The 23,412-nt window shown below is 40.0% G+C and overlaps 2 protein-coding genes across 5 annotated transcripts in view; one reads left to right on the top strand and one right to left on the bottom strand.

Annotated features, from left to right (window-relative positions):
* Nucleotides 1-23,412, bottom strand: part of LOC135482724 (integrator complex subunit 3-like) — a 414,475-nt gene that overhangs the window by 119,422 nt on the left and 271,641 nt on the right. The window lies entirely within an intron of this gene.
* Nucleotides 430-23,070, top strand: LOC135482721 (long-chain-fatty-acid--CoA ligase ACSBG2-like). Of its 4 annotated transcripts, XM_064763023.1 has the most exons (17): nt 430-587; nt 3,655-3,843; nt 8,831-8,922; nt 9,625-9,780; nt 11,414-11,499; nt 12,242-12,330; nt 13,400-13,607; nt 13,832-13,981; nt 14,463-14,624; nt 15,068-15,249; nt 15,867-15,881; nt 16,602-16,789; nt 17,003-17,112; nt 17,374-17,524; nt 17,855-17,994; nt 18,599-18,842; nt 19,162-23,070. In XM_064763023.1, the coding sequence occupies exons 2-17, from the start codon at nt 3,683-3,685 to the stop codon at nt 19,233-19,235; spliced, it is 2,208 nt and encodes a 735-aa protein (XP_064619093.1). In that variant the 5' UTR covers nt 430-587; nt 3,655-3,682; the 3' UTR covers nt 19,236-23,070. The 4 variants fall into 4 exon arrangements, with proteins under 4 accessions (XP_064619093.1, XP_064619094.1, XP_064619097.1 ...); XM_064763024.1 differs by lacking the exon at nt 15,867-15,881; XM_064763027.1 differs by lacking the exons at nt 430-587; nt 3,655-3,843 and adding an exon at nt 7,245-7,516.

Genomic DNA, 23,412 nt, shown 5'->3' with positions numbered 1-23,412 from the left:
GTATCAAGCGCTAGCTGACATAATTTCAGATCACCCCACTTTCCTGGCTGATGAAACAGTATAAACATAAACAATGAGCCACGTGAATGACTCATTTTTTTCCCACGTGATGCTTCCCGCTAATTTTATGTGCATTTTGATTGGTTTGTGGAGAAGGCAGGGACAAAAGCCTTTTCTCTATTGGGCACACCTCCAATGACGTCCGAATAAATTATCATCGTCAATCGTGTATTCCCATCACCAAAATAACTGGTTTCTCTCAAAAAACAGAGCATTAAACTTTTTTGATAGTATTTATGATAAGACATACACTTAAAATTGACTTTGAACACTGTGTACAAGAATATTGAATGGAATCGAAGCAAATACGTAACAGTGACCCCTAAATAATTGAACCACGTGGCGGATGACGACGTCACACATTGCCATTGGCTCAGTTCCAACCATCCGTACTTGTGTACTACGTTGTTAATCGGCAGCATCTGCAGAATCACCCCATATTTTGCGTCGAACAATCGTAATTTCTTGATCCTCTGATATTGATACGATACTTTGATATTTTTAGATCATTCTTGTTATTTCTAAAGGTAGGTTAGCTCACGATTTCTCCGTATTTTAAAGATATTTACTTCACCAACTGAACGGTTTTTTACCCGCGCCATTTTCATTCATGGTTTGTACACATTACAGTACACACGCACAGTCATTGATTGATTTGATTGATAGAAAGCTGAGAAGGCCTTTTATTTTATTAGCGGTATCCATGGTTTTGTTGATGTGAGAAGTTAGTGCTGGAGCAGGCCAAAGCCTGTGCTGGTGGTGGTCCGCAATGCATCGGTGACCTACGATGGTGAGCAGCAACAGAACGGGGTGTGGCCAGGGCCGGGCGGGCGCAGCCAGGTTGTGGGGTCCTCCTATACTGAACTTCCAGCGTTATTGTCTCCGTGGCCGGCCAACCATCGATCATTCAATGCCAATTATAAAGTCGATGGAAATCCAGGGGCAAATTAGGTGGATGCAGCAGGTGCATGCCTGTTCTGATTCTGAAATCGAAATAAGACAGTTGACGAAAAATTCAAAAAACCTGGAGACAAGTTGTGACTGGGAGTTTGGTACGGAGAACTTGTCTCTAAAATTGAAGTAAAAACTTGAAGACAAGTTGTGACTGTGGGTTGGGTAAGGAGAACTTGTCTCTGAAAACCTGAAGACAAGTTGTGACTGTGGGTTGGGTAAGGAGAACTCGTCTCTGAAAACCTGAAGACAGGTTGTGACTGTGGGTTGGGTCGGGAGACCTTGTCACTGAGAACCTGAAGACAAGTTGTGACTGAGGGTTGGGTTAGGAGACCTTGTCACTGAGAACTTGAAGACAAGTTGTGACTGTGGGTTGGGTAAGGAGAACTCGTCTCTGAGAACTTGAAGACAAGTTTTGACTGTGGGTTGGGTAAGGAGAACTTGTCTCTGAAACTTGAAGACAGGTTGTAACTGTGGTTTGGGTAAGAATAACTTGTCTCTGAAAACCATGGGTTGGGTAACAAGTCTTTGAAAACTTGGTGATATGTTGTGGGGTAAGGAATATACAATACAATGGTTGGTTTTGGAGGAGAGAGGTTGTGTCTTGGGGAAGGAAAGGCTGATCAGAATTACAATTGGTGAATTTGCACCAATTTAGAATACGAAACGGCGCTGGGAAGCTTGTTTGATCTTGTTGACCAGTCCAACTACAAGCATATCATTAGTCGGACTTTACTTCAGGCTAAGTGTTCCTTTGAATCATGAGATTCAGGAAACAATGTTAGTTTGGCCCAGTTAACTCGAGTAACAATGTGATCCAGTTCCTGCTCTGGTGACACATTGGACATGTTGGACCGTGTTTTCCCTAATATCAATAGAAGAAAAAAAGTAAGGTACAGCAGTACTAAATTTTAATAAGTTAGTTGTATCCTGGTTTGGAATCACCCCATATGATCTATTTTCAGCATGGTGTTATTTGTGCGGAGGATGTATTTTTCAGTTCATTAAATGACATAATACAATAAAATTAAGGCGATAAAAAATTGTTAGATGTTGTTCTGTCCAAATTTTGTTGGGTTTTTTTGTGCTGACATACACAGCTTACATTCCAATCCATTTGTTTTTATATTTAAAGATTGGGACCTTGGAGTTGGAGGGAGTTGATTTTTTGTTTTAAAGCTCTGAACCTCTTGTAACATCTCATTCAGAAAAAATCGACTTCAGTCTCTATTCTTGATCTCAATTATGTCATAGTTCATTTGTGACATTGAGTTTATTTGTGACATTTGCAGATTGTGATCTGTCTAGACTGTTTTTACGGGCAAGGACAAAGTCAAAGAGTTCAAATTTGCTAATCATTTAATAAATATGATAATTATATACTGGTAGTGACCAGTGAATGGCTGGGTGTCCGACCCTCGACTCCCTTCTGTCTTATCACTCTTGGTGGGTCATACATCCTGTCAACTCGCTGTATAGCATAGATCCAGTGACTTTCTCATGACATGTACAGCAATTTATTCCTTGACTTAAACATGTCGAGCTCACACATATCAGAGACAAGACCACAATTGATTTTTTAAGCCTTTTAGAAGTTAAATTGTCAATGTTTGACCGCGACGCATCAAAGAATGCGTCAAGTTGTGAAACTGATATACGGGTTAGTCTTGCGAGTAACTGGTGCGATTTAAATTGGTGATTGACCACGGAAATTTTTTTTTAATCGACAAATTAGACAGACTTTGATATTTCCACTCTTTTCAGCCAACTGGCAGAAAAAACTCAAAACACACCCCCTATTACCCAATTAGCAAAATTCGAAATTAATTTTTTCATCAAATAATTTCTTTATATCTGTAGACTTGCCACAACAAATATTTTTTCAATACCTCTCCAAATATGTACTTGAGAGTTAAAAACATGCACTCGTCTAATTGATAGGTCTCGACCCTCCAACCTATGAATATTCATTAGTGGTCTTGTCTCATCAGACACTACCACCAACATTGTAGGAGCTGCCATGATCAATAAATTATTATGATAAAGACCTCCCTGAGTCATTTTCACCATGGCATCATGATATCATATACAGTCCAGATCACAATTGACATCCCTTGCTTCACGTCAATAAAAAAAGTCCAAACTGTGAAAACATTTTTTTACAAAATCATGCTAACTGTGAGCTGTCTGCATGGTATACCAATTCCATTTAAACTTCTGTACATGTGGGGCAGACACTGAAATGTTGGTGTGCCTTATATTTTCACATTTACAGATCCTAAAACATGAAAATATCTTTGATGACATCTTGAGCTACATGTATTGTCAATAATCGGGGCATGATTGACGTCGGCAATGTATGACCGGTCATACGTGCCACAGCTGACGTAAAGTAAATAATCTAGAGTAGTAGTAAATTGCATCAATGAACATTCTGATATGAACGACCAACCTTGGCACAAATGATAAGATGGACTCTTCAGAACATAGAAAAATCAATCAGCCAAATTGATCAGATATTTCTTTATGTGTCTCCAGTACGTAAACTAATCTCTTACAAGAAAATTCAAGATTTGTTAGTACTACTAATGATATATGATTGATTTTAGGGGTTGACATGATCATTTTGTGTTCCATTTTCAGTTGACGTAGACCAACACAGATCGTCGTTATGCCTGATGTGATAGCCCCAGTTCACAGTGCAACTGTAGACCCAACAGGCCAGAAGAACGGAGAAGCCGTTTCGATCGAGGGAGAGATCTCCGTCGCGATTAACTCTCAGGAGCATCTTAATACGGAGAGTAATGATGCAGCTACCACTGCTGTGGCGAGGTGAGAGTCCTTAGAAGCTTGCTGTCAAAAACAGCCCTGGTTGATTGGCTCACCGTCTAGGTGAGTCTATACAATACCGCAGTGTCCGTCGTCATATCCTATTTAATTTAATTTCATAATCATGAGCACATTCAGTAAAGACATCATTCTCTTGAATTTTAATGAGTAGAATACTTCCCCTTAGGCTTGTGCTGTGTGGCAACAAAGTCCGGTAACTGCATTTAAAAGTTTTTGTTATTCCAGTTAGTCAGAATTGCTGTGAAATCAAGTTGGTGATACAATGAAAAAGTGGAGTGGCCTGGACTTTGATATGACAGTATACATGTACATGCTCTAATAATTTGTTATGGTTGGAATGTCCTTTAAAGTGATCCTCATTCAAATGACGTACAAATCTACCCCATTATAAGATCGTATCGCCTCGCTCATTCGAAATAAGCCAATAAAAAGACCCCATGGGATTTTACAGTGTATACTATAATGACGTTCTGTTATTTTCCTACAGGAAACATCTCCCTTCTGTTGCCCAGACTATGCACACAATTCACACTATTACTGGTCACATTCCAGCTCTAGGTCAACGAAAATGATCGTTTGCTCGGTTACTTTTAAGTTGGTATTTTGGCAAATTACACTTTTTTAAATAACATATGTTCAAAACATGGGTCACCAAATGATAGTGGGATTAATTTGGAGTATATCATTGTTACACAAACAGTTCATAGTATTATGTTTGGTCTGGAAATTTTTCGATAAGAATTTTAATCCTGTTACTAATCTCGCAGGTTAAAGTTCAAGATGTCAACGTCAGGTCTCATAGCAAGGACAGGCATGGCAGGGGTCAATTTCTTGCTCGACACAAAGGACAAAAGAAGGTCAATTTGATTGTCACAAAATCATATGACGTAATCAAGATCAGTTTAATGTCAACAGTCTATTTTTTCTGAAATTTTGGAGAAAAGAAGTGCATGTTGTGTATGTATTAATTAACGTGCTTTTGTTAATCTCTCCGGTCTAGGGTCCAGCAAGGTCTGGTCTGGTCTCATATCACTATCAGGCTCAGACAGTCAGAAGTTGTTTTCTTGCTCTAGACTTGATAGGTATAGTTCATGAACTGCCAGATGACCCTACACTACTGATAAAGTTACCACTTCTGCCTAAAGTCGCTGAAAATAATGATGGAACAAATTTTGTCGGACCATTTTCTGATTAACTGAGAAAGCTATTTTAGGGTGGGGGCAATTAGTCAGTCTGACGAACATCTGCAAGGCGATGTGTGATATACCAGTTACTAAACAATCAAGGCAAAGGATAGGCCTGCTATTCCGTTTCAATATATTCACAGTTCTAATATTTTTCCCAACAGTTGTTGGGCGCAAGTAATTTTAAAATATTGCCAGGTCTCACTAGCCCCACTTGCCAGTAGGAACGAGGTCAACTTTGTCCTCCACGTGAAATATAGTTATTCAGATATATGAGCTGTTTCCAAGGATGTGAATAAGCCTATCATGTTTTCCAAGTACCTTTTATTCATGATCTTAATTTCCATTTGCAGTGGAGGCATGAGGCCATCTTCTGTGACCGCATTGGTTCGTGAGACCCTATAGCAGACATAACTAATGGACAACAAAACACTCACATTACACAAACTGGCAATCCCTAACTATTTTTACCATTCCTAATTTTTGTCTTATGTTGTAAGACTTCAAGCACCCCATGTTTGTTGCCTGGCTATCTTTGACCGGACAGAGGGCTTTGCCTTGCTCTGATGGTGGACTTGACTGGTTGATTCATGAACTCGGTGTCTTTGGCTAATTTTGAACCCACTGACTTATTTCATTACAAAGGCCTCGTTTTTTTTACCCGAATTGTCTGCCACAGAGATAGGCCTAGTTCCTTTACAATGTTCATGTTGACTTATGGTGATTAGAGTAAGTAAAGACAGGTTTGTTTACTCAGATTTAGTCCACAGTGCAAAACCGCACATTTGTGTTATGTCACAATTTTGACCCGTCACAGCAAAACGAGGAGTTCATGAAAGAAATTGATGTGCTTAGAATTCAGAAAAGGCAGACAACAGTGAAGTGAGCAAACACAGTCCGTCTCAACTTGCCAAGTTCAGAGAGGACACGTGCCTGGTTTAGCTGACGGGTCACAATTGTTTGTGAGGTGTATATCTGATGATTGGGTACATGTAGTATCGTAAGTGGTTTAGTTTATGGGGCCAGTACATGGATCGTTGATGGCAATTTCATTCATCATCCGATTTTCATTCTTTCAGTTTTATATCAGCTGTCACTGATGGTGTGGGTGAATCACCATCTGCTCGCACTTTGTCACTGAACGCTGCAAAAAACATCTTAAAAAACGACATCAGAACCTAATTAAGCAAAGTATCATTCAATGAATTATAATTCATTGATGCAATTTAAAATTGTGTTTTACTTATAGTATTTGTAGGTAGGTCAGCTCGCCGCCCACCCCTCCCCGTTTCCTCCTATTCTTTGAAGTCATAAGACATCCTGAAATATCTTGAACTCAACTGGCATCGTAGTGATAGTTCCTGGAATGTGATGTCACATTGCATTCGCATGCCTGAGAAGCCCCGTAGCCTATTGGTTGACACTGCTTGCTACCACACAATAGGGCGCAGGGAGAACCCAGTATAAACTGGCGTGGCTTTCAAGGAAATTCAATTTCTTTCTCTTCACTGTCCCACAAATGAGACTTACATTTGTAAAGTCGAGATTCATTGTATCTGGTGTCTATGCCAGAGCAAGCAAGCAAAATATCCCACCAAGTGTCTGTGAGAAACATGAGAAGCTTGGGTGGACTCTACCTGTGGCTAAAGACAGAGTCACTTGGCCAATAAACCCAATTCGTGCCTAAACGTAGTGGCACACAAAAATACTCATTCCGCTTTTGGGGGAGGAAAACTCTTCTTGAGATTGAGAATAACACCCCCAAGTGGAGAATGGACGCTGAAGAAGAATTTGTATGCATGCTCTTTGCTTGGCTTCAAGTGAAAGAGAGTGAAAGTTCCTTGAGCTACATATTACAAAAGTGCCGGACAAAATCATTTCTTTTGACTATTTTATGACTTGACGTTAACTATTCGTTTACTATCCCGTGACAGCAATAAATTTTTAATATAATCGTGATAGTGAATGGAAATGAAAGTCGCCGAAGCGTCCAGTGGCATGCATTGTCATGATTGCAGTGTGACCTGCATCGATTTGATAAACATGGTAAACAGAGCTTTGATACATGTATTGATATTGGTGATCAATTGATGTTCTGACCCCATTTAGCCGAAGTGTTTTCTTAACATAGGCGTTAACACTACTTACATATATCGGATGTACCACATGAAGTAACTGTCTTAGAAAAGCAGGTACATGTAGGGTATAGGCCTGGCTTTGTTAGAACGGATTGCAAGATATTACAAGTTGTCGCTTAAAATTAAACCCTTATAAGCTTTGCAGTCCCATTCAGCTTAGTTATTGGCTTTAAGTCCTGGAATAATTAGGAATAGGATTTTTGTGTAGGGACCAGTGGTGACCACGAACTGTGTAGCAGAAATTGGTCAGTTTTCGTCAAGGAAGCTCTATCTCTTTACGTAAGGATCTTGGACATCATGGTCTAGGATGGGCCAGTCGTGTCGAAAGAATAGGTGGGTCCTACAGTGCTAACCGTGCTCGCACAAGGATATTCAGTCCAATCAGAAACGAAAGTTGTTTTTAATTCAATACATGGCTTAGTTTCTACTGGTTACGTGTACAGTGTAGTCATGTGGTTTTGGCCAATGCCTTTCCAAAATTCTGATCATTTTAAAGTTCGGGGTATCCACACTCACCACTAACAGTAACATAAACACTAACCAGTGCTGAGCTGTCGATAGTACTAAACAGTTATGACATCTATCTAGCCATATAATATCCTAGAGCTGCTATCTATATATATATTTGGATCAAACTGATGTTCCTACAGTGCCTATCGTGTTAGAGAGGCCCCAGCCTAGTAGTAATAGTATCAAGAATTCATAAACTAGAACTTATGCTAAATGCACGTCAACCCAACTCTGTGGGACATGACGTACATACACGTCGCTAGTAGCAAAAGGATTTTTAACTGCGAGTGGATTTCAACCAGGTCAGATCTGGCATTTACCCAAAGAAGGATTTCAGATTTGAAGTGAGAATTAACCAAATGCTAGGCCTATTGTAATGTTATTTATTGGCTTGCTTATGGGGTCGTTGATTCAAACTACATGTATGAATGTCTATACAATACTTAAGTATACTCCTGTTATTTCATATTTTTAAGGCTAATATAAGATTGTTGTATTATCGTGGCTTAGTGATAACTTGGCTAGGACTCGTCAGGTAGCATGTCTGAAAACTTGCCGTCGAAAACCTTGGCAAGGCAAATAAGCTGGTGGACATACTTTTACTCGCATCTTCTACGTTTGAGGAACTATTTTCACTTCTTTAGGTAGGACTGGAGTGTTATTTTCGGTTGGGTATCTGGTATCCTGTTGATACATATCCTGACTGTACCAACATTTATTTTGAAAGGGCGATATTCATGCTAGAGATTCTTCAGGCAATTGCCTGAATGCAGTTTTGTTTTTTAGAATCTGCTATGCAGTAACCTATTAGGACCTGGTATTTCAGGCTTTTCAGTCTCTCTGCAGCACTCTCGTGTCTGGATGTAAAAACCTTAGCGGTCAAGATGCCTGTGACATATTTCCAGTTCCATCCACTTATGGTAATGATTATAAGACCCCTGGCCTCCAGATCCTGCCACTGCAAGATATGCTTGCGCAAAATCATGCTAAGAACCCCTTTCTGCTGTGAAATATCCCTTTATGGAAGATCCACAGGGCCTCTTTTATCAAACGTATCATTATCCTAAAAATAGTCTGGAACATTTTCTGAGTTACAAAAGTATGTGTCTTTCATCTTGTCTGTCTTTTCTTCTTCAGTGTTGGTGATGTGAGTGTTGCTGTTCAAGACGACGGCCAAAAGAAAGTCAGTGCTATGGAGACCAGACGTCGTATAATGGCCATCAGACCAGGTACATTTCGTGATTATTAAAAAAACTAATCCCCCATACCATGAACATTGTTGTAAGGTACGCTGTATATTCTGATGGGGAAAAGGACCTTAGGATGATGCGTTGCAGTTCTTGCAGCTGTGGCCCCTTTGAGTGTTGCAAGGTTGAGGCACCACTCTCCTGGAGTTGCTCGGCCTGGATGAAAAGGACTGACAGAAAAAATAAGTCAATATATCAAAATAATATGATATTTAACTGGCCCGTGAAACAGATTGAGGCATTTTCGTTCTGTACAAATGCACTTTCTCTTCCATTTGCCATAGAAGTGTGTCTTTTCAATGTTATGTGTCTCGGGATGCTAATGATACTTCCTGGTCGTGCATGCCCCAAAGTGAATCCCCAAGACTGGTTTATTTGTTTCAAGTCCATGACAATATTGAAATCGCCCAGTGAATACTTCGAAATGACAAATATAGATTTGTTGATAATGGCATTTTCAAAATTTTGCCATGTACAGCTCAGTGAGTTATAAACTGTGTCCTTGAGCAAACTGCATGTGATTTAGCACTAAAGAGGTCTTATCATCATCATAATGAAAACCCCTGTGATTCCACTGGGTGATCTGTTCTACGAATGAATTGGTTTTCCGTGCATGAATTTCATCTTCTTTAGATATATTTATCCTAAAATGTTGTGCACATTTTGAATTGCTTATTATTTCAGATGCCCTCGTCCCAGCCACCAAGTTATTTACATCTAATGGCCAGGAAGCTGTAAAAATTAAGATGACTGAAACAGGAGTGTCCTCGGCAAAGCCAGTCACAATCATGACCAGATTTGCCGAAATTGTGGAGAAGTACCCGGATCAATTAGCAGTCGGTGAGTTTTATGAGAGCTGGAGAATTTAAATGTAGGCCTACAATTGCCACTGTTGTAAACTTTTGTCGAAACCCTGTTGTTGTTGGTGAGTAGGCCCCCCCTGTGATAAGCTTTAGCTGTGCTTTAAAGGTGTACACAGTCTGAAGCGCTATGCTTGGCCAACTACTGAGAATTTTGGGCAGAACTCTGCGCTGTGGTTTGTTATTTGGACGGAATTTCATGTCATTATGACTTATGGTTAGCTAACGGGACGTAAACTATCATGGATTATGGCTGACCTGCTTACATGGCATGCATGTTGTAATATAATCGCAGGGCTACAAAATAGAATTAGGAGTCAATAGAATTATTTATTTGCCATGTTTTCATATGTGACTGGGTTTTAACTCTTTGAAGCCCGACCTTGACAAAGTCAACAAAGAAAAATTTCTCTGTTTGCCCGATCTCGAATGATATAGTCGCCAAAACTTGCTTGGCACCCCTTCATATCCCTGCATAAACACTTATTACGGCTTTGTGAGACTGAGGTATTCTGAATGACAAATTCGGTTTCGAAGTGCGGTAGCTGAGCATGATTTTCATATAAGGTTGAACATGCAGTGTAATGCATGGACACTAGAAAATACTGTAAAGATGCTATTTAGCTGGTTGAAGGCTCCTGTACAAAAGGCTTTCACTTTGTGTAATATGCGGATGTGAAACAAAGCCGGCACCAAAACCAGCTAAATACAGTAGAACCTCCCTCAGCGGACACCTCTGCCAGGCGGACACCTCTACATTACGGACACGTCCGGCCAGTCCCGATTTTTTCTAAGTCATTTCCAATAACAAAAACCTCTGTACGGCGGACACCTCTCTATTCCGAATTGCGGACAGGGCGATAGCCAATTTTTGGTCCAATTCCCTCCCAATTACGGACAGTAGGCAAAAACAATGGCTTCCCGCGTGCGCTTGGAGAGTCGAGTAGGCCCGACAGGTGTGATATTTGCGTAATTAATCAACGTAATTACCCCATGGCATTGTGTTTTTGTATCCTAATTAAGCCGTGGCATTTGTTTACTCATCTTTTCAACTAATCACATAGGCCTATTGCATGTATTGTGTCAACGGACACTCATAAATCCACGCGGTTTTGTCAGTGTTGCGGCGAATATGCGTTAGTAGAGAAATTAGAAAAAATTAATTATTAATCAAAGGTGGCTGATGGACAGAAATTATGGTGTTTTTTCACACATTATGACATGTCGGGGAGATTTTGCAATACAAGGGGCACCTTTTACTAGAGAGATTATTCACGCTCTGAGTTCCAAAGTAGCTCACGTCATTCAACGCAACATCACAAGCAAATACTGATCAGCCAACAGGTTTAAAGTTTCTACGCTAGATGTCGACACAGAGAAAACCAAGACCTGCAAGGCGGGAACTTCAAATTCACCTATGGGACGATTTGGCATAACCTCTCTAGTGCGGACACCTCTCTATTGCGGACACCTTGGCCCAGTCCCATGGGTGTCCGCAATAGAGAGGTTGTACTGTAGTTTTCATTCGGTTTGTTAAACAAACTTAACTGTCCATGCATCGCCAGAATTGTATCTTCTTTGATTTATACTTAATTCATTCTCTCATCGTTTAGCGGAGAAGAACAACGGACGATGGGTAAAATGGACGTACGGACAGTATTACGACAGTGTCATTAGGACCGCCAAGGGCTTCATCAAGGTAAAAAACGATGACTTGCGTGTGAACGTGAAAAAACCTTTTGAGAAAGCAGTTCAAAACTAGTTGTCTTCGAATAACGTGGAAGATCATATTGCCAATTGTGTAATTTGAAGATTCCCTGCTATTAGTATTATGATACTTGTCACAAGCTGGATTGCCAATTATCAGATGTTCAGCGATTGTCCGGGTTCGTTGTTAAGGCTACTTTAGGGAAGGTCAGTGGCGTGCAGGTAATACCAGGTAATCATAATATTCATTGGTATTTGTAATCATAAACAGAAGTTTCACCTGCTGTGGTAAACCAGCATCTGGCCTGATGCCTATGTATAAATTATCAAAAGCCTTTCATAATAGATGTCTGCTGATAAAGGTCATGGGTCTGGTCTGTAAAGCTCTTTGATATTATACTGATAACTGAATTGATTTGCTTTGAATTCAAATTTGATAAAAAGCGACATTTCTATTGATATTGTCATTGTTTTAAACCAGTTTACTGACACATTTGTATACAACAAGAGTATTACTCAATTTGATTCGATTTAAACATAGCGAGTGAATACTGAGTGAAAGTAGATTTTCTTTCTCTTACAAGTCCAGGAAGAATGGAAGGATAATTTGATGTAGGCCTAGATTATAATTACAACTACTTCTCTATGTATTGGTACTATCAAGAATGAATAAAGACTTGTCTTAATCAATACTTGGTAATATGTAGCTCAAGATTTCTATTTAACTCTTCCAGCTTGGACTTGAGCCATGTCATGCAGTGGGCATTATCGGGTTCAACTCTCCTGAATGGTTCTTTTCCGACTTGGGAGCAATATTTGCTGGGTAAGTAGTGGTACTTTTATAAGTGACCTGTCCATTACATCAGAACCTCCCTCCCTATTAAGGACAACCTTGAGACTGGCAGTCCTTGAATAGAGAGGTGTCCTGATTAGAGAGGTCAGAGTGTATAGAAACAACCATTTTGGAACCAAAACTAGTGTCCTTAATAGAGAGGTGTCTGCTAAGAGTGATTCCACTGTATATTGTAGACAGTCACTTCTTGTGCTTTTTAAGTTCGCGTTTGTTGGAGCATTAGTGAAATTAAAATGCTTACAAAAATTTCACATTTCACGACACTTGACTGGGTTGTTTAGACTATGAACAGTCTCACTTCAACTTCAAGGTTAGTCTGACTGGTTCAGATCTGTCTGACCAGACTAATAGATCATGATGAGATATTCACAAACACCACTTGACATTATTTTCTAATTTTTTCGATGACTGTTTACTGCAAGACACAGTCAATCGAACTAGTTTATTTGTATTGGAACTTATTTTATTTTTAATATACATGTGCCATTTAGAAGAAAAAATAACTGTTGTGACGAGACACTAATTTAGTCATAAAAACACTATGTGTACCACGGCCTTGAAAAGATATTTCCAGACTGAATGAAATTATGATTACAAATTATCATTCAGTCCTACTTTTTGACACATTTTCTTAACTATTTTGTTTATCTGTCTTTTCATTGTTATGAACTGAAAACCAAAAAATGTAATTCACGTTAAATACATATTACACAAGTAAAATAATATACGACCAATTACTGGACTGAGAACAGCCAAGTTTTTGTCAACATTTTATTTTCACTGATTTTGTGAATAACTTCGAAAGAACTTTCGTTCTCAAGCAAAATAAATATTGCAAAATTTTCTTTCATTTGAGAAAGTTTCGAATAGCAAAAATGAAACAGTGAAAAAGATTAGCGGTCTACAGCAGCACCTGGTAGATATATCCCTTAACAGATGTTTTTGATCTAAGTATTGAGATTTCTCTATGTTATTCCAAATGGGTTACTATCAAAACTCTTTGATTCTATGACCTATATGAAGTATTTCTTGTTTTCAGTGGCTATGCTGCTGGCATCTACACAACCAACACTCCCGAGGCCTGCCATTACGTCGCTGACAATTGCAAGGCGAACATCATTGTCGCCGAGAATGACATTCAACTTCAAAAGATCTTAGCCATCAAAGAGCGCCTTCCACACCTCAAGGCCATCATTCAATATAAGGGAATCGTCAAGCCAGAGTCCAAGTTACCATTTGTATACACTGTGAGTATCAGAATACAGGGTTTTATCTTCATGTATTTTGCCGGTGACAAAAAATGCAAAATTAAAACGAATGTGAACATTTCCGGGTTCACGATACAATATTATTTCAATTAGCTATTGAACTTCAATTCAATGAAAATCCTTGCAACACAGACTGACTTTTTTTACATAAAATAGAGATTGTTCAATCGATACTCAAGTGTTTTTTTCTCCCTGTTTTGCAGTGGTCAGAATTTATTGAAATGGCCGAAGATGTCGACGACAGCCTTCTTGAAGAGCGCATTCGTGCCCAGGCTCCCAACAAATGTGCAACGCTCATTTACACGTCTGGTACGACGGGCAATCCCAAGGGAGTCATGCTGAGTCATGACAATGTAAGTATCCATCAGAATCTATTCATAATTTGTCTTTGGTGAAAATATCTGGTAATCTTGTGTAGGAGTGTACTTACAAATTGTGAGATTGCGTAGATTCCAATTGGGCGACTCATAGTAAAGATGATGTCCTCCGCCGTTATCTAATAGTCCTGTTCAGTCTGGTTTCTTGCCTGGGACTTCCCTGGAATGTTTGGAACTTCCAGGCACAAGCTGGTGCACCAGGACAAGGGATCAGACCGGCACCAGGCATGTGAGTATAATTTGGTTGGGGACCGGCATTCTGTCTATAGAACTTGCTGCATACATGTAGCTTCCTTATGGGTTTGCACATCCCACAACAGTTGGGCACCAGTCTGGGTAATTAACCAAACCTTGCCATTAGATGCCGATGACAAGTATTCACACAGACACAGCCTGTCACAGGTGGCAGACTTGCATGATTTCAATTCAACCCTTGATTGTTGACTCTTTCTTTCAGTTAACATTCACTGCCAGGTCATCGATTACCACGCTGGGTCTGAACCGAGAAGTACTCGTCAGCTACCTCCCCCTAAGTCACGTCGCAGCACAGTTAATCGACATCTACTCTGCCATTGAGTGTGCTGGCTCTGTTTACTTTGCTCGTGCAGATGCACTCAAGGTACCGAATTTCTTGTAATGTTTTTAGTGGCCGTGGCCTTTTCTTTGATAAATCTCATCAGTTTCGAGAACACCAGAAGTAGATTATGATGTGGACTGGCATCTTGGTAATTACATACCAGTTTTGTTTGACAGTCAGTGAATGCGAGAGATTATCCAAAGGAATTGACTTCGCTTAAAGGGACATGTAGGCAGCAGCTAGCCAGGCAAGATAAACATACACAAAGTCACCAATAGGGGTGTCTCACATCTCACAGTATGTCAAAATGATTCATGCTTGTACGAGGAATACATTTAGTGCTGAATCTGACATGACCCAGGCCCCTTACTGTATCTGAAGATGGCCAAATTAGCCCCCCTGCTTCTGCCATGTGAATTTTGACTGCCTATTCTGATTGTGTTAATTTTCGAACTATCCAACCCTTCAACCTTTCGTCTTTGTAGGGAACTCTTGGAGAAACCCTGAGGGAGGTTCGACCAACTGGTTTCCTTGGTGTGCCGAGGGTATGGGAGAAGATGGCCGAGATGATGAAGGCTGCAGGGAAAAATATCAGTGGTTTTAAACGCAAGGTTGCCACATGGGCAAAGGGAGTTGGACTAAAGGGGAACCTGGCCCTGATAGATGGGTATGTATCATCACTGTTTAGGATATATTCTCTCTGCAAAATAGTAACATAGTTAAATAACTTTGCAACCTAGATTTGAATTTTGTTTGCTGACAAAAGTAACATACTAATCACAACGAATAGATACCTTTATTTACTCATCCTGAAGAAATATTGTGATGACACCAAACTCTGTTTATTCGTGACCCAAGTCAATGAGGAAAGTACCCTTAGTTTTGGTCAGTACAGAACTATACTAAGAAAGACTGGTTTCCAGTTGTGCTGGGTGGGGTGGGGGTGGGGGGGGGGGGGGGGATTTGGACAATCAATCTAGTCAAATTATTGTAGGATGAAGCAAAAAAACATGCATCGATTGGTTGTAAAAAAGGACTGGATTTCAAAATACTCTCTACCATGCATCTCCATCTCCTACCTTGACGGTCAAGAAAAAGCCGCTAGTCCACCCAATGATATCTAGGGCGAAATGTTGTCTCCAGGTGTTGACAAGTTCGGTTGCAAATCTAGCACATAAAATGTTGAATAATACATGCCCAGTCCGACATTTCTATACACAATTTATGTGTTGTTTGATCAATACTGATTTGACTAAAGCGTGTACAACTTCTTATGACTTGCAGTCGCAGGAAAAAGCGGTAATGGTCTTTTTAACATGGGCATGTTTTTACATTGTTTATCAACGCCTTCAAAAACCTTTTTGTTGCTTTCGTGTATATTTCTTTTGCTTAGATGTGCATGAGTTCATTATCTCTGCTTTGCCAAGTACTGCCAAAAGTGTGTTTATTTGATATCTTGTCGAAAATATGTTGACGGAAGTATTTTGATCGAAAGGATGAGTTTAAAACACTGATTCGCTATTGCTTTGTCTCAGGCCTCTCAATTGCGTCCTGTCTGATCATTAAAGAACTTTCCTGTTTTCTATCACTTGTATAATGATTTCTTTTTCCTGCTTGTCTTTTTATCTAAACATTACCTTTGCATGTACTTCACTTTTACTTGGTGTGCTTTGATACTTTATGATCAGTTTTCATCAACGCCATACTCGTGCTGGCGAATTGTCGATTAATCACCGGAACCCGAAGTTTATTTATCGACCAGCATATGGCAGCCAATGAAGGAGATGATAACTTCTAAGTTTAGTTAATGAAATTCTAAAGTTTTGGACTCTCACTAACGTTTCCCTCACATTCATATAACTATTGCAACAAACTTAGACAAGGTTTAAAAAAACCTCTGCGTTCCTACGAAAAATGACTGACGTGTGAATCTTCCCTCAGCTTGTCAGCAGTTGTCATGAGCATTGCTTGATGGGTTCAAAATGACTCAAATTTTCAAATTCCCATTTCGTTTTTCAGTGGACAGGTACCGTTCGGTTGGACGGTTGCAAATGCCATGGTCTTCAAAAAAGCACGGAAAGCACTTGGTTTGGATCGTTGCAAATTCATGTACAGTGGCGCCGCACCAATCGCAAAGGAAACAGTGGAATACTTCTTATCCCTTAATCTCCCCCTCCTGGAAGGCTATGGAATGAGCGAAAGCACAGGTAAATAAATATGTCTTTCAAAATTCATAATCAGAGAAAAAAGAACTCTCTCTTTAAAGGGACAATATAGGCAGCAGCTAGGCAGGCAAGATAAAGTTACACAAAGTCGCCAAAAGGGGTCTCTCACAGTATGTCTAAATGATTCACGCTTGTTAGAAGAGCGCTTTAGTATTAATGATGAAAATGTGCTTAAGGTGAAACTGTTTTTTTCAGGACCTCACACAGCCTGCTTACCTGGAGCAAATCGCATTGCTAGTTGTGGACGTGACATGGTCGGTTTTACCACTTCATTGGCGGATGCTGACAAGGATGGAAACGGAGAGGTGAGGTTATACAACTAATTCCATAAATCCATCTTTAGTTGTTGACAAAAGTTGTTACCAATTTAGCATCATCTGCTCAACATCACCGGGCTATAGATAGAAAGCAGCCGACAGGTGACATCTCTACTGTCTACGAACAGGGCAATTCAAACTCGTGACAAGAAGAATACTCTTTGTCTTGTAAGCACAGACGTTTTTGAGATATTGTTAGAAGCAGAGTTTTGATTTAAGAATCTGACCAGGTGAGTTTTTCTGCTGCAGATCTGTATGTCTGGCCGCCATGTTTTCATGGGTTACTTGAACATGGAAGAAAAGACAAAGGAGACCTTAGATGAGATGGGCCGTCTGCACACTGGCGATGTCGGCAAGAAAGATAAAGATGGTTTCTTATTCATTACTGGAAGAATCAAAGGTAGGATTCGTCTCAAGGGCATGGTCTGGAATTCTTCCATTCCAAGGTCATTGGACAGCAAAAAGTTAGCCATGCACACCAAAAGTATGATGTTGCCTCTGTTCAATCGCAGTGGTCTCCGTGACATCATATACCAAATGACCTAGCCTAAGTTTGACGCGCACATCAGCTGTGTTTCACTGACCTGACACAATCATTTTGCGGCCCATCATCACTTTGCTGTCTAATGTGGCCACGCTGCATATCTCCGATGGCAAGAAGAATCGCCACCTAGCTTGGTCTGCTTGGGGAGATTTCTAGTGTCCAATTCATTCTGATGTTTTCTTTCAGAACTGATTATCACTGCGGGCGGGGAAAATATCGCTCCCGTCTTAATCGAAGATGTTGTAAAGGAGGAGCTGCCCATTATTGGAAATTGTATGTTGGTCGGCGACAAGAAGAAGTTCTTATCAATCTTATTGTGTGTGAGGGTAAGTTTATTTTAGATAGTCGTTCTCAATTGTGTACATTTTCGAATTTTTCATGTTGCCATTTGGCTAATTCGCTTTTGATAATTGAGCCAAGCCTGACTCGCAATGTGTATTGTCAAACACAGTACATGTAACATAATGGTATTTGAGTGACCTTCTGAGCAGATTCCTTTATCATTGTTTTGTCACAATTGAACCCGAGTGCCGGAACAGTCTGGAAGGGGATGGATTTTCATACCCGCCATTTTGTATGAATATCCATACCAACTAGTCAACCGAGTTCACACTTTAAAGCGTGATTAAAGCACATTGTTTTTAATTATGAGAATATCTATTGTGCCATTTTGCTTTTGTAAATTCTTTTGATAAGAGCCAAGCAAGTTTTGCTATTTATCTCTTGTCAATACCAGCAGTACCTTTGGCGATGACAAGAGTATTGATTTTGGTATTGGAGTTACCCTGGGGGCCAGCTTTGTTGTTAGTGATCGTCCTAATTTAACCTCGGTCCCGACTGTGAAACTGCTCCAACAGTCTGGAAGGGGATGGATGCCATACCAGCAATTTGAAGAGACCCTGTTTCATACCTAAAAATAATATTTTTTAGACCGAGGTTGATGGGGACGCCTATCCTACAAATAAACTCACAGCAGCCGCTGTTGATTGGTGCAGATCTGTCGGAAGCTCGGCAACTAGGTTGCAAGACATCGTCGAGGAAAAAGACGCGAAAGTTTTGGAGGCGATACAGAAGGGCGTTGACCGAGCCAACAAGAAAGCGATCTCAAATGCTCAGAAGATCCAGAAGTGGTCTATTCTACCGAAAGATTTCTCCACACCTGGTGGTGAATTGGGTAAGCATTCCTTATGAAATGCCTCACAGATGGCAATTTGTTGACAAGCTGTCTTCTTCACTTGGGGCATTTTAGCACAGCTATGTGATTGAGTAAATCATTCGCTTACGATGAAAACCCTAGGTCCTGAACATTTGTCGCAGGAAAGTGATTCTTCGATCATCCTATGAGTCTTTTTGGGATGGGAAAGAAGGCAGATCTTGTTTTTTTGCAATAAAACATGTAAAATTGGAGCAGTTTCTGTTGACAGCTCATTTGTTTTCCTCTGTTCTGCAGGTGTCGTCTGCTCTTTGTTTTCATTTTCTCTTCTGTTTTGCAGGACCAACCTTGAAGCTGAAAAGACCTGTGGTTAACAAGATGTATACTGACACGATTGAAGCATTCTATGCGTGATTATAAAACACATTCCAAAGGACTAAATATTTGCCAATGTGGTGGTTCAACTTTGCTAAACGTCTCAAATCTGGTTTGAAAAGCCGTAACTCGGATATACCTCAGGTTCTATTCAGAGGTTTGAGAAGAGTGACGTTCAGCTGGCTGAGATATGCGTCATTCTTCCAAGCCTTCTACTGCGAAGCGAGAATAACTGGGTGTTTCTGCAGAATACTTCCATTGCAATGATCCAGATCGCTACCTTGCCACTCAACAGGTTTTGAATACATTGAAATGCCTGGATGAGGAAACGAGAATACAAGGCTAGAGTCTAGTCACAAAAAAGATGTTCGTTTTGGGAAATATTTATCAAAAGTATAATCAGTAATGTTTACAGCAGATGTAATTGTGTTTCCATGTGAAATTTACATATGGCATCTTTTGGTAAATTCATTTGATAACCATTATAAAGTTTTCCTTCCAACATGCTTAAAAATCAGTATCCTTCCAAAGTGTTACATATTATGCATGTATAATTCAGAGACTGAAGGTCATTTGCCATCAAGCTTTCGTTTTGTAAACAGGCCAGAATGTGATAAGTCAATTTTTGCATCAAGCGTACAGCTGATTTGGTCCAGATTTATATGATATGTCTATTGTAATCATCTGTGTGTATATCTCCAAGATGTCTGCCTAAAATCATCATGTCTTCAGAATCTATTGCACTGTTGTCGATTTGTAGGTGGTATAGAACCTTGGTACTTCCAGAGTAACATGTTTTCTATCAATTTTGTGTGAACGTGCCTTCTGCTGGTCCATGTCAGGTATTTCAGTGTAAGTGACCATGTTGTAAATCTACACCCATTTTTATGGCTTCATTGTAATTTATATTCAGTTTTCTGGTTCTTGGAGTTCAAGTGAAATTGTAACACACTCCTACCATGTGAGACAGTCACTGCACACATCTACCATGCGTGACTGCATGAATCTACTCTGCGTGACAGCACGCATTTACCATGCGTTACTGGTCATATTACCATGTGAGACAGTCACTGCACACATCTACCATGCGTGACTGCACACATCTACCATGCGAGACTGCACACACCTACCATGCGTGACAGTCACTGCCCACATCTACCATGCGTGACTTCACACATCTACCATGCGAGACTGCACACATCTCCTACCATGCGTGACTGCTAAGTTGAACCTTTTGCACCGTGGGTTCAATAGTCGTTTATTTATCATCATTCTCATCATCATCATCATTAATATTGGCGTCAGACTTGGGCCATTTCCAATTGATTGAAATAAGTACTTTATTCATTTTTATTAGTGAACATTCTTTTACTTTATTTGTCTTCCATGTGATACAAAAGATGTCCATGTCAAAGATGTTATTTCCATCATTTGGTTTTCTTGGCTTTGTTGTTAAGCCTCTTTCCAGACCTGAGGGGCCGTAATTATAATAAAATAACTCTAAAGTCTGAATATAACGCCCTAAAATAGAAGCTAACCCCCTCCCCAAAATCCATTATATTTTCTTAACTGTAGCATGGGCCATGTGCCACTTGTAAATTTATTTTTTGATATGAGAAATTTATTTATTTATGAATAGAATTGTACAGAACTAGCAGTCCATGTGCTACCAAATATATGTCGTAGGCATACATAATTACAGAATAGAACAATGAAATGAGAGTTCTACAGGGTGGCCCAGAATTATCTTCCCTCACACAATGGATACACAATAGAATCCTATTGTGTGAGGGAAGATTATTCTCGGCCACCCTGAACCCTAGAACTTCACGTAGTGTTTGAGTTTGCCTGCAGGTGGCATTGTGCTCTCCATGACAAAATGCAGGAAAAGATCTCATGATCATGTTTATTGATAAACGTGTAAATGATAACATCTGCAGACGTCATGTATATTATTAGATGGTGACATGTTGTACATATTTGACAGTTGACTTGCGTGATAATCTGATGATGTTTGAGAGTTCTCAAGATAGGGTGGTAGTTTGCCAGTGTGGAACACAAGGTAGTGTTGCCAGCAATGTGTTGCTGGTTGGCCCTGTAGAAACCCTTTACAAAGTTCTAGAGCAAGGTAGGTTGGCTCTTCCACGGTAGGGTGCGCCGCCCTGACAAAAGGCCTTGTGGAGAACACCGTGTTGGTGCGTCCTTTGGAATCTCAATCCTTAGTTTGTTATCCAAAAGAGCATGTGCTGCTCATTTCAAATAAACAATCCACAAATGAGCGCAACTTAGGAGAAAATTCTATGAAATCTTCTTCGGACTATTCCGCCTCTTAGCATTGCGTATGAAAATATTGAGTATATAATCCAAGAAGACATTGAAGGAGATTTTGATTAGTTCTTTATTACCTTCAATTGCTTGATTTCGTTTTTGTGATTTGTTTTCAATTTATTTCTTGTGCTTGTTATTTGTTTTGCATTCTTTGACATTATTTCCGCGTTCTTTGACATTTTTCCCTCGGCGAATGGTGACGGGAGAGTAACTTACTCTAGAATCCTTTATTTTCAAAGCTTGTAGTTGGTGCTAAAAACTATTTCGGGAGATTCATAATTGGGCTTTTTAAGGGCTAGAATCAAAAATGCTTCTGATTTGAAAATATTATTTTGTGCACAGTTCCTGACTTTTCGTGTCCAAGAGACTTTCATTAAAAGCCTGTTCAATGCCTTTTGACTACATTACCTATTAAAAAAAATCATGGTGTCCCATAAAACACATTCCCTGCACTGTACTGATACGTTAACAAGTTTTTCTGTTGAATTGCACCATTTTAGCTTGACCTTCTCCACTTTGCTAAGGTTCAAGGCTGTTCATTACCAATTTTATGTAGTCAATTCAAGAGTATTAAAGGGAATTTCGCACGGCCAATGATTTAGCCTACTTTTTACATTTTCTCAGGGGGTGAAAATGTCCCTCCTCATTTCCTGGTTAAAAGTCTGGCGCAAATCAGTAATAGCTGGATTCAGCCTGATGAACAGGCTTGAATCCTAAGACATTCAGAGGCAAACCACCCATCATCGAATACATGCTATGGGTGTTGGATGTAGTGATACCGTTTCTTGCCTTAAAGTTAGAGAAAGGTCAAAATGTTCTATATATGGTACATGCATCCAAGCATCCATGCATCCATGCATCCTTGCATTTTGCTGTACATAAACTTCTGTTCCTCCTTGCAGGGCGTGGTCATACTGCATGATTTCATGCACTGTAGGGATTGTAAATTACCAAAGGAGTAACTTGTGATATTAGTATATATGCAGCTCTTTATGAAAAGCATATATAAACCTTTTGGTAATTCGTTTTTTTGTGTTGTCCAACTAAATGGTAAGACCAGTGTGCACAACTGAACACCTTCATCGCCGAACCACTTAGATCTGGACTTCATGAAAGAACTACGCCATCGCCATCTTCAGGGCAAAGTTGAAACTGAAAAGACAAGAAAGTCTCCAGTTGCTACCTTGCCCTGAAGATGGCGATGGCATAGTTCTTTCATGAAGTCATTTAAAGTTCTGAACTACGCCATGAAGTCCATGAGACTCCGATAACCAGCTCAAAGGGGAGGGGGATTTGGGCCACGTACGTGGTTCGGCGCTGAAGGTGTTAAGTGTGACGCATTTCACTGAGGTGTATTTGACTACACAGCTGGTTGTCTGCTTTTGGTGAAGAGCTGCTGATGTTAGAATACAAACTTGTAACATGGTTGTGTTTCATGTGCAAACAATGGTTTTCTTGTAAGGCATGAGTTTTGTAAATAAATAGGCTATGTAGGTGTAATCAAAAACTCATTGAGATAATAAATAGCAAACTATTTGTAAAACTAGCACTGGCTTGTTTTCTTTACGTCTGATAGCATTAGATTTGCAGTTTTGACAGTTTCATCTGGCTATCAGCACTGCCAACAGATTTACCAAGAAGAGTATAAGTATATAAAACCTTCATTTGCGAACACCTCTGCTAGAAGGAGACCCTACCCTCTCAATTGGGGACAGGATTTTTGGTCCCGAATGGGTAATTATGACCATGCCGCCAGGAAGGTATTGCAAAATAAGCCATTAGCGCCAAAACTAACTGACATCACTTGCAAGAAGAGCTTGGCTGACATCAGGGGGGCGGGGCATCGTTTCATTTCCCAACCATTTGCCATCAGACTCCGACTCGGAGG

This window comes from Lineus longissimus, chromosome 2 (genome assembly GCF_910592395.1).
Source record: "Lineus longissimus chromosome 2, tnLinLong1.2, whole genome shotgun sequence".
NCBI lineage: Eukaryota > Metazoa > Nemertea > Pilidiophora > Heteronemertea > Lineidae > Lineus > Lineus longissimus.
The sequence above is the reverse complement of the archived record's forward strand: the minus strand, read 5'-3'. Positions and strand labels throughout refer to the sequence as shown.